The 11,891-nt window shown below is 44.1% G+C and overlaps 1 protein-coding gene across 2 annotated transcripts in view; it reads right to left on the bottom strand.

Moving 5' to 3' along the window:
• Positions 1 to 6,446: 6,446 nt before the first annotated feature.
• The window catches only part of LOC117045722 (alpha-actinin-1-like), a 40,681-nt gene continuing 35,236 nt past the window's right edge, over positions 6,447 to 11,891 (bottom strand). For both annotated transcript variants that reach the window (XM_033147061.1, XM_033147071.1), the window contains exons 18-20: positions 10,272 to 10,337; positions 8,302 to 8,460; positions 6,447 to 6,605 (exon numbers count right to left, since the gene is read on the bottom strand). In XM_033147061.1, coding sequence (XP_033002952.1) covers positions 6,447 to 6,605; positions 8,302 to 8,460; positions 10,272 to 10,337 — 384 coding nt within the window. The remainder of the gene's footprint in view (positions 6,606 to 8,301; positions 8,461 to 10,271; positions 10,338 to 11,891) is intronic.

Raw genomic sequence — 11,891 nt, 5'->3', positions numbered from 1 at the left:
CCATGGCTGATTTCTGCTTGAATCCAAGACTGTGGTTATGGGAGAAACAAGACCCTTTTGGGGTGTTGATGCAATACTGCACCAGGGAAGACTACCAAAAGTGGTTTCAAAATACCATGGCTTCATTCAGTGGCTAAAACACTGGAAGGTTGGGCCAAACTAGTTTCTCACTCTACACTTTTATGTTTCTCTATTTCTAGGCGTGGGCAGAGTAGTGCATCCACACACCCCACCCTGTATCTTGGGTTCTAAAAGTCCTAGAGACTTTAAAAAGAAAATAAAAGCTGGGAGTCTAGTGATTGTGGTTCATCCCAGGGAGGAGGGAGTGACTGTCCCCCTTGCAGATGCTCACAGACCAATAGCCTAAATCAAAATAAAGGAACTTCATTCAAATGATTATAAGATGACTTTCTCTCTTTCTATTTTGCATTAATGCTTTGAGGGTGGCGCAGCAAGGCAAATGCACGAGGATTGCCACCTGTCTGATATTTTGATCTGGGCTAAATGTTGTGCAAGAAAGATTACGGGGGGGGGGGGAGTAGAAACAAGATGTGCCTCATTACATATTAATGGACACAGTTGGCACACAAGCTTTTCAACATTTCTACATCACTAAAAGCTAAATATGCAACACAGCATTTCAAAATAGGTCAGAATATGTTTTTGCTTTGTTTTAACACGTCTACTTCAGATCTTTCTGAGGTATGTTGCCTCTGAGGAATGGTTTCCTCAGTTTTGGCACAAGGCAAAGACAGTTTTGTTTTCCCGAGCATTTGGGCAATGTCAGTGATATTGTATGATATTGTTACATCTGTTTTTAAATACATTTTTAAATTTTCATCATTGCACTTTTTTTACTTGTAAATCACTTTGGGATTTTTTTTTAGTGGGGAGCAATATACAAATTTAATAAATCTAAACCTTGGCTTTCCAAAACATACCGCATTTTCCTGTCTATAAAATGCCCCCATGTATAAGATGCCCCCTATTTTGGGGGGCTCAGATTTAAGAAAATGAGGGGGGAGAGATGGCCCTGTGTATAAGACGCCCCCTAATTTTTGACATTAATTTTGAGGGGGGAAACCTAGTCTTATACTTGGAAAAATACGGTAACTGGTTGCTACATACATAGCAGGTTGCTCCATAAAAGGAGCTGTTTGTGTGCATTGACTGCCACTATATTGTTTTTCCCAACCCATTGCATAAGCTGAGGGTGGACAGTGACTTTTCATATCACCACCGTGCCAAATGCATGATAAATAATAATAAAACAGTAATAACTGGTGTGTGGTGTAACATTCACTTGGCCCACATGGGTCCTGCCAGTCACAGACTGTACTAATGCAACTAATGCAATGTGATAGTACAACCACAATTATGGTAAGTGGCTTCTTCTCTGCCAAAGCTTATATCAATTGGCTGTGATAATAATCTCTTGTTGATTCCCTGCACACAAATGGCTTCTTTTCTTTTCACCAACATGTGTGCAGCTAAGTACTCTGTGAGTGACAAAGGTGGCCTTGTTTTTATAGGCATTGGGGGATGACCAGACAGTGCTGCTTGTCATGCAGAAGTTCCCAACCTCCAGGCAGGTCTGGGAAGAAGCCTGTCTGAAACCCTGGGGAGTTGTTGCCCTGATAGAGTAGCCGGTGCGGAACTGGGTGGACCAGTGGTCTAATAAGGCAACTCCAAACATTTCTAGGTCTACATGACAAAGAAGAGAAGAAGAAGAAGAAGAAGAGTTTGGATTTGATATCCCGCTGTGAGGTGAGTGGGGCTGAGAGACTTCAAAGAAGTGTGACTAGCCCAAGGTCACCCAGCAGCTGCATGTGGAGGAGTGGAGACACGAACCCGGTTCCCCAGATTACGAGTCTACCACTCTTAACCACTACACCACACTGGCTCTCCAAATACCACAGAAATCTGTTATGCATTTTCACCTAGTCATAATATTGAGGGCATACTTGGAAGCTTGCTTCTTTACTTCCATGCCCCCAAATGACAGGCTGCAGGTGAGCAGAGCACCAATGTGCTGGGATCTTAAGAGAGGATGTGTGCAGTTTCTCTGGCCTCAGAGATACAGACAGACAAGCACTTTATTTATGCCCCGTTGGAGTAAGTGGCAGTTTTATGTATACTGGGAAATGTAAAGGTTTGCATTCTAGCATTGCCAGTTTTTAAATTACAAAATAGCGGCCTATGATTGGTGCCTGGTAAATCATGGGTTGTAAAGACAGAATCTGGTGGGTCAGGAAAGTGTGGAATGAGGAAAGAAATTGCTGGTTTACATAAGCAGAGCCAGGCACCTGGAGCTCACAGTGTGTGTCTCTCTCCCCCCCCCCCGCCCGGTTCACCAAATTTTCACCCCAACTTTACAGATTGTTTTAAAATTCTGCCCAGATGGTAACACCAACATACCTGGGGACACTGTTGTAATAGTCAGTGGCGGAGGAAGCCGCTTGGTCACCTGGGGCGGTAAATCCGGGGCCCCAGTGGCGGTGCTTGGCAGTGCGCATGCGCAGCATAGCTGCATACGTCGCGCATACCAGGGGTCGTACGTGACACGTGTCGTGCGTACCACACACGGTGCACACGCCACTGTGTACGGCGCATGCGTGCCGCGCTGCTCCATAGCAGTGCTGGTGGGCAGGCCCCGAGCAAGCTGTGGAGCGAGACTGCGAGGCCCTGCGGCCCACCTGCTGCCACCGCTATGGAGCAGTGCGACACACATGTGCAGTGTAACGCATGCGCTGTGCGCCGTATGCAGCGATGCATGTGCAGTGCGTACGACATGCGTCATGTAAGGTGTATGTGTCGCATGCGTGCTGTGCCTCTCCATAGCGGAGCTGGCGGGCGGGCCCCGGGGCAGAGCAGCCTCACTCCGCAGCTTGCTCGCAGGCCACCAAGCAGGGTTGCGAGCAGGCTGTGGGCAAGGCTGCCTCACTCCACGACTTGCTCGGGGCCCACCGGCGGGGCTTGGCTTGGGTGGGGCGGGGCGTGCGCCGAGTGTCACCCCCCCCTCCTCTGGAACCTGGGCCGTCCCGCCCCCATCATGCTATGCCACTGGTAATAGTGGCTACTGCTGCCCTCCGTCCAAGAGGCCCCTTTGACTGATACTGCCTAATCCAGTAAGACTATCTGGACATGGTAGGAAATCTTATATCCTGAGCCTCCTGTTCAGCCTGTCAGCAAAGGTGCAACAGGGTCCTCTGCCTCCTGAGGGGCAAGATGGTGGGAGCAGAGAAAAGCTTAAGGCTCTGCTCTGGGCCTGCAAGTTTGTCTGCTTGGAGAACTGGTGTGTGTGTGTGTATTTTTGTTATGTTGTGTATTTTTATACTGTAAGCATCCTGTGATCTTTGGGTGGAGGGCAGCATATAAATTTTATGACTGATAATTAATAACAACAACTATGGAGTCTCACCAAACTCACCTTTCAAAATGGTAGTGGGATGTTAGCATCCCTGTGCTCATCTTCTCAGGAGGTGGGTAAAAATTACATGGCAGCATATGGCATGCAACAGTGCCCACCCAGATGCTCAGTAGAAACAGCTCAGCTAAGATCCTTCTGGCTCTTCCACTGTTAGTTCTAGCAGACAGGTCTGTACTATTCAGCTACCGGGTCACCCAGCAGGACCACAAGCTGCTGCTACTCCCCATCCTGTCCCATAGCTCCTAGAATTCCCTATCAGCAACATCTCAGCTTCTGCTCCTCCCACATGAATAGGCCTCAAACCAGTTCTGGCTACTACTCCTTTTATCCACCCCTCCCCCTTTCTCTGCGGCTGAGGTTTATTCAGACGAGACTCCCAGTTTCCTCTTCTGATGCTCATCCTTAGGGACTGCCGTTCCCTCATTTCCCCCCATCCCCAATCTGCTCCAGAGGGTCCCCCAACCCTCTGGAGTGGACTTTGAGGATGAACACAGGGTGGGGGGCAGGAGAGGAAGAGGAAACTTTGTTTTGCACACATCTATTGTGCCAGTAGAGCTGCAGCACTGAATATATATTTCCCTCCAAAGGGGCTTTTTGATGCTTAGATTTCATAAGGGACAGGTGAAAAAGAGGAGTGTTTCTGAGACCTGTGGGTATATACTGTATACACATATACATACCTGGGTGAAAAAGAGAATTTCAGCAAGGTGCAGGATTACAGATAATAGGAGATTCTCCAGTACTACTAAAGATGTGTGTTGTGCCTTGGAAGAAATTTATATTCAACCTTATAGGCTGCAGACCAAATGCCAATGAGAGAACAGAGTAGAACACATTTTGTTCACCTGAGATACATATAGTATACAAGTAAGGCATCTGAAGTGGGTATGTGCAGAAAGGCAGTGAATTGTCAAGGAGCTAATTTGTCAAAGATGTTTTAAAAAAGGTCTGCTAGAAGCAAAATATTTCAATTTTATTGCTGCTGCTGTATTTGTATACAATATTGTATAAATAATAAACTGATACTATCACAGCAAGATCTATCCAGTTAAATAATAAACTGATACTATCACAGCAAGATCTAAAAGTGAGGGTACTCTGAAGCAAAGTTCTTATTAACCAGCCTTGGTGCTACTTGGATAACACCACAGACAAATATAGGTGTCCCGTGTGAATTTGCAGATTATTGCTCAATAGGGATCTTGTTCTTGGAACAACAATTAAATTACAGTACTGCAGCAAGAATCCCGATCATTTACACAGGCTCAGATACCTTTGGGGAAAAACTGGCAATGGAGAAAAACATTTGTTCCTAACAAAGATGAGAGAGTGTGTGTGTGTCTTTAAACACACACTTCAGCACAGTGCTGCCAGCTTTTCACAGTAGCCGCCTGTGGCACTTTCTCTTGTAAAATCATCATGTTTCTATTCACCGTCATTCAAAGCTTCCCTTTGCCCCTCACCCCTGTGTTTAAGAATATGTTGATACACCCACAGAGATGTGGATACGAGAACAAAAACATACACAAAAGCTAGAAGAAAATCCCAAGACAAACTAAACACACAAAATTTATTGGTTTGGAAAACAATTGCTTTAAAGCCAATTGTACATTGGGGGCAGGGGAAGATGTGGATTTCATATCTTCCAATGCCTAGGATTGGAAATAATGCAATGGCTCATCAAATAAGATGAGGGTATTTATAAAATTAAGGCTGCAATCCTATGCACACTTAACTAAGAGCAAGACACACTGAATACAGTGTGGCTTAACATTTGAGTAAACTTGCATAGGAACATGCTGTAAGACTGCAGTCCTATACCCACTTAGCTGGGAGTAAGTCCCATTGAACTCCATGGACTTCTGAGTAAGACATGTATAAGGCTGTGTTGTCAGTCACTTAAAAACCTTTTTTAAAACAGTAAAATTGACTGCTAATTATTTCACTGCTGGAAAAAAGCTGCAAGTTCCAGCAATGTGCACACATCATGTTTGGTCCAAGTTTATCTTTCGTTATCTTAAGTTTATCTCCATTTGAAGCAGTAATATCAGCCACATAATAAACTTCAATACAATTCCAAAGCAGAGTGGAGGAGGGGAAATCACTTTGGTGTCTTGCATTTAAGAAAACAGGTTAAAAAAAATGAACATCAGAATAATATACAAAAAACCCTCCAAGCTACCAATGCTGAATAGTGTTGGAAAGCCTTTCTGGTTATAGAGAAACAAGTTAACTAGACAAAAGAATGAAGTCTGGATTTGTTATCACAATAAGTTTTCTTTTTAATATGGTCTGTGACAAGCAATATCAAAGATGCCAACTCTCAAGCGCCATGTTTGGAAACCAGACAACTTTCAGCAACAACACAAAGTAGGCATATTGCAATTTTAATTAAATATGAAAACATGAGCTGTGTACATTATTTTTCCCTAAAAAACACAGCAATTTCAAAAAGTTTTATTGTAAAATATTTTCATGAAACAAGTGAACCAGCAATACATGCACTTGTGTGCCTCCGCCTCTTTAAAATAAATGTGATAAGGAAATAGAGACAGGTGTGGGGGGGGAAAGTGGCGCTGGGCTTGGGGTTGTATCTTAGGATGGGACGCAACACTGAACTCCGTTTCCTATGTCTGAATGGCAAGAAGAAGAAAAACAAACCGCATACATCTTGTGTAATACTTTTAACATTTTCTATTTACGCTTCAATCCTGGAGAAAAAATACTTTTTTTTCTGTAATAAAATACGTTTGCCGATATGTAACTTCTTTTTCTGCAGAAAATAATTTCGTAAACCGTCATCTTTTAGGGGCATGATAAACTGTTTCGTTTCAACATTTCCCCCTCTGCTGCCCCCAACCCCCACCCCAAATGGGATCTGGTATCTCAAGTGGAAACAGGAAGGGCAGAGGGGAGGGGAGAGAAAAGGCAGAGCAGAGCCCGCTTTGCAAACAGAAAGAAAAGTGCTCCTTGGATGGGAGAGGGTAAGGATGTGTGGTGGATAGATAGGTAATAGTTAAAGGTCACTTTCGCCATAGAGAGCTGTAGAGAAAGACATGTAGTCCAGGGCACCAGGTACAGAATCCAGCCCGGTATAAGGTGCCATTCTAGCAATGCAATATTCAGCTTGATCAGGAGGCAGTTCCCGCCGCAATTCATCCACAGTGATATAATTCTGTAAGAGAACAGAGGGTTGTCCTTTTTATTTTAACTAGATGAGGCAGACGTGATTCTATTAATGTAAATTGCATTTCTTTCCGTATTAAATACAGTCGTATCTTGGAAGTTGAACAGAATCCGCTCCGGAAGTCCATTCAACTTCCAAAACCAAATCGCGGCTTCTTATTGGCTGCAGGAAGCTTCAGAAGTCGTGGAAGCCCCGTCAGACGTTTGGGTTCCGAAAGAACATTTGCAAACCGGAACAATCACTTCCGGGTTTGCGGCGTTTGGGAGCCAAAACGTCTGAGTTCCAGGGCGTTTGGGATCCAAGGTACGACTGTAGTGGCTTTATTTCATATGCATTTCCTGTGTTTCTGTTGCTTCCCAATTGGGGTGCAGCATCTTTTATAATTTGTAATATTAGGACAGGGATGAGGAACCTTTTTGGCTCCACAGGCAAGGTCCTTATCCATCAACTAATGTCACAAATTATAATGTCACAAGGTGTAGCTAACAGTAAGTCCCCCCCCCTTCATTTCAAAGGAAAAAATCTTCCTGTTGGCAGGACCTTGCTGTCTGCCATGCGGAAAACCTACCCGAGCAGGTTCAGGTGTGTGTGAGAGAGTTCCCTGCAGAGAGTTCTCACATGCACCCAGACCAGTCAGGATCACCCTGCCATCAGCCAATGTGCATATGGAGTTCTGCTTATTACTGGAGGCTACCTTAAATCACTTTGCAAAAACGGTGTTTGCAAATGCTCCTCCTTTTAGCTTGTGGGCAGGCTGTCTCAGTGGGATGGAAAGGGAGACTCCTCTCCCTTATCCTGCTGCCACCACCCCACTGGAGCAAAAGAAGAAGAAGCGTGAGCTGCTTCAAACAGCACGTTTACAAAGAGCTTTAAACTCCACCCATCAGCTAATGAGTGGGGATTAAAGCCTGCTCCCTTGGCTGTATGATCTTGTTCCCTACTGGGAACAGGGCATACAGCCAAATGCAGAATTAAACCCTGTCTTCTGACCCATCAGCTGACGACACTTGTGTTCAGTGGTTGTGTGGGTTGGAGGGAAATGGCCTTGCAGGCCAAATTGGGCCAAATTACCATAAGCAAAAACAGGTTGTGTTAATGTTTCAGCCAACACATGCCTAAAATCTTTATTTGAAAAACCCAGGTTATATTTTTACATTTCAGCTGTCACATGGAAGCGCTGACATGTAGCACAGCTCAGCGAAGAGCAGAGAGACAAGGTCAGACAGGAAACTTGCAGCTAGCAGTTTTATTAAGAATCAGAACAGAAACATATGGAGACTCATGACATATGCTCCCTCAGCATAAGCTGTTGCTCAGGGTGTCTTCCTGCTCCCCATCTAGTCTATTTTCTATGTGTCATATCCTTCCCTCTGCCTACAGTGAGTCCCGAGGGACCTTCTCTGTGTCTGCCTCATTTTCTGCTCTATTACATGAAGTAAGTGCCTTGTTTTGGGAGTGGGAGAAGGAGCTGGCAAGTTTTCAACTCCAGTATCTCCCAGTTGTTGTTGTTCTCCTCCTCTGGGGTGTGTTTGGTCATCCAACATCAAGATCCTGGGTTTAAATTGTCTTCCTTGGCACTCTCCCTGGGGAGCTCTTGGTCAGGCTGTTTCCACCACTCCTCATCTAGCCAGTCCCTGACATCACCAATCCTAAAACCATGTAGTGCACAAAAGTCTGAACTCACTTTATCTCCAGCCAGGATCTTGAAAGAGGCCATAACTTGGTCAGCTGTGTCGGTATCTGCAGTTTCCCGGGACATGAAATCAATGAAGGCTTGGAACGTTACTACTCCGATGCGGTTGGGGTCTACAATGCTCATAATTCGAGCAAACTCTGCTTCGCCCTGGACAATGATACAAGAGTTAGCAACAATTCAATCTACTGGTGACAGGAAAGGATGAAATAGGCATTTGTTATGGAAACACACCATAGCCTAGAGCAGTCTTTCCCAAACTGGCCACCCCCCAGTGATGTTTTGGACTACAACCCCCATCTTCTTCAACAATTGCTGCTCTGGTTGGGCCTGATGGGAGTTGTAGTCCAAACCATCTGGAGGGCACGAAGTTCAGGAAGCCTGTTCTAGAATGTAGCACTTGAAGAATTAATTGAAGTAGTTTGACTGCATTTGAAGTTATAAGGAAGACAAGCTCATAAATGTTTGGCACCGAGTAGTATTCTCATGACACCCACAGAATGGGGCTGCTACACTTTATCACAGGTCTGATAAGACAGCAACCAATGGAAGCCAATGACATAACTGCTTCAGGTAGAGACATTCCTCAAGCTCCAACCAAACATTGCCCAAGTGCCTTATTATTGTGATGCTGCTGCTGTTGTGTGTGGGCACTGCATGGCACCAAGTCCGCAATAAGCTGTTGGGTAGAAACACCCTTTTTATAGGAAGGGAAACACAATAAAAGTACCCGTGATGGTTTCATGGCTAGGAAACAGGGTTAACAAAAGCTGATCTCACTGGAGATTAAGATTCACCATATTTCACACATTAGAACTGGGTGCTTGAGAACTGTAACATGTTCATTAGCAACTTCCTTTTCCCTCTTTATAATTTTTTTGGCAAGAATAAGCCTAGGGGCTGATTTGCATGTTATTGCTGAATTCCACCCCCTCCTTTTTTCTAGCCCATGCAACTGGGCTATGCACATGAGCAGTGTAACATGTGGGGTAGCAAAATTCACAGAATTCAGTTGCAGCAGCTTGCATGAATGGTGCAAGCTCCAGACCAAAGATTTGAGATCACAGAGTCTGATGAAGATAAACTCAGTGGCCCTGTGACAGCTAAAACTAGTAGTACTGCCAGATATGAGATTATATTACGAGGCATCCTATCTCTGCTCGTTGAAAGAATGGATAACTTTGGAAAATACACTTCTTTGGAAAATAGCACTGCACTCTTAGTACTACTAATTTTAGCTGCCATGGGGCCACTGGGACTTATGGGTGGAATGTAGGCAGTATGGGAAGGCATAGACCACTACCATATCCTGTACCCCTTCAATTGATGGCTACAACTAATTTCCCTTCCAACGACTTCCACCAGCATAGCTTCTGTTCCAGAAAAATGTGAGTATACAGTTGCCCTGTGGGATTGCAGTTCTGTGTACACTTTCCGTGGAATAAGCCCCACTAACTACCATAGGAGTTTCTTCTGAGTAAAGATGGTGTGCCTTACAGGGGCGTAGGAAGGGGGGCAGTGGGGGCGGTCTGCCCCAGGTGTCATCACCGAGGAGGGTGACATTTGGTGTGCCGCCCGCCCACGACTCCCTTTTTACAGCAGACGGACAAGAGCGAAGGGTTGTTGTGTGAGCTGCTCACAATGAATCAGCAACAAATGCATAATTACAATGCAAAAACAAAGCAAAATGGCCATGGGAGGACAAGGCTTATATATTGTTTTGTTCTACTTATTCAGAGGTCAACCAGGAATCAGTTTGGATTATATTCTGATTCCTCTTCCAAAAATAAAGTATCAAGTCAATCTAGTTTGTGAATAAATATGCCACTGATGCCACAGATTTTATTCACAAGTCACGGGGCTGACAAAGCTTTACCTGGTTTCACTAGCAGTATGCCCTTTTCTCGTTTAAGGGTCAAATATACCATTGTGAATAGAAGGGGCAGGTGCTTCTACATTACCATATTGTAACCAATGGAGATAAGGCAGGTGCGGAAATCTTCAGCATCCATCATGCCAGTCTTCTTCTACACAGTCATAAAGGGATGGAAAAATGAAAGGGAAAAGAGAGGAATGGAAAGTAGAGATGAACTCACGGAAGGTGTTAAAAGAATGGATTTGCATGAAGGAAAAATGGAAGATGAGATATATTGAACAACAAAAGAAAATATGAAAATAATTTGAAGGGGGAAAAAAGAGATGGATTCATTCCATTGAAAATAAAGAAGCAGATGAAAGTTTAAGGATTGCCAAGAAGAAGAAAAAGGTACCGATAGGAAGATAATTTTTTTTTAAACGGAGAAGGGAAAGGAAGGCAAGAAGAGTTTTAGGGAATCAAGCAAATGGAATGTGTAACCGAGAAGAGAAAAAATGATTTGACAGTGCATAAAGAAAAGAATGGAATTATGACAGAACATACAATAGTATGCAGAAATATGCACAATAAAATATAAGAACATTGACAAGACGGATTAAAACAAAAAAGAAGAGAAGGGAGAAATATGTTATTCCCTTATGGTTTGATATTTGCCTGAGTTCCTTGCTAGCATTCAGTACCTGTGCATCGTTTCCAATATCGTAACCCAAGCTGATGAGGCAGGCTTTGAATTCCTCAGGGCCAAGTGTGCCGGAGTGGTCCTGGTTAGGCAGTGCGCCAGCCAGCAGGGCATGCAGTGCCAGTGGGGTGGTGGTATAAGATGAAGAAGAGAAGGAGAACAAGAAAGGGGCAAGGAGAGGAGGAGGAGGAGGGGGGTGCACCATGCAGCAGGTGGAGAGAGATTCGGGGGAGAACGGCATGCAGAGAAATAAAACAGGGGAAGAAATAAAAAGTGCACAAGGTTAGATACCGTGTTCACATTTCGTATTGTGCTAATGCTGCCTTTTCTTTTTTTCTCTTGCACTTCTTTCTCACAAAACATGACCATGCCAGGGATAAATGTTTGCTTTGAAGACTGCTCTTCATTAGAAACAATTACATTTTCTTCAACAAGTTTAGAAGCAAAACATTTATTGAGCCACCCGGACTGCAGGGAAGCATTGGGCACATTTGGAATATCCTGTTGTTTGAAGCATCTTTGCGCTTAGAAGAGCCGTGGATTTAGAAGAACATGTGAGTTCATGTAGTTTAGAGTGGCCAGAACTCTGCAGCCATTTTTAGTCCAAAAGTTTACTGCTGCAACAGAACTCGGACCAAGTCTCCTGGTTGATGTTCCCTGCACTGAAAACTAGACCTTTGTCTTTAACTTAGACGTTTACCCAGAGATATGACGCAATATTAACTTGCCTTTGTATTTTCTAAATTGTAAAAAAACAAACAAAAAAACAACAACTCACATAGTGAATATAGGCTACCGGTACATTAAAATGCAAGTGAGATAGAGCACACCTAAAAGCTACACACTATTAGCGCATGAAGTGACTACATTTTTTACAGCCATTCAGTGCAGCCAGCTGTCTTCCTTTGTGCTGTTGCTGACATACAGTGTTTTGTCTGGATTCAGTGGCTTTATCTGAATATTGTTCCATGCAAGGTTAGCCTCGGTCTTTCTGAGGCAAAAACCCTAAGAACAATCCAGAAGGAA

Source organism: Lacerta agilis, chromosome 1 (assembly GCF_009819535.1).
Source record: "Lacerta agilis isolate rLacAgi1 chromosome 1, rLacAgi1.pri, whole genome shotgun sequence".
NCBI lineage: Eukaryota > Metazoa > Chordata > Lepidosauria > Squamata > Lacertidae > Lacerta > Lacerta agilis.
Note: the sequence above shows the minus strand (reverse complement) of the source record. Positions and strands in the feature narration are given on the sequence as shown.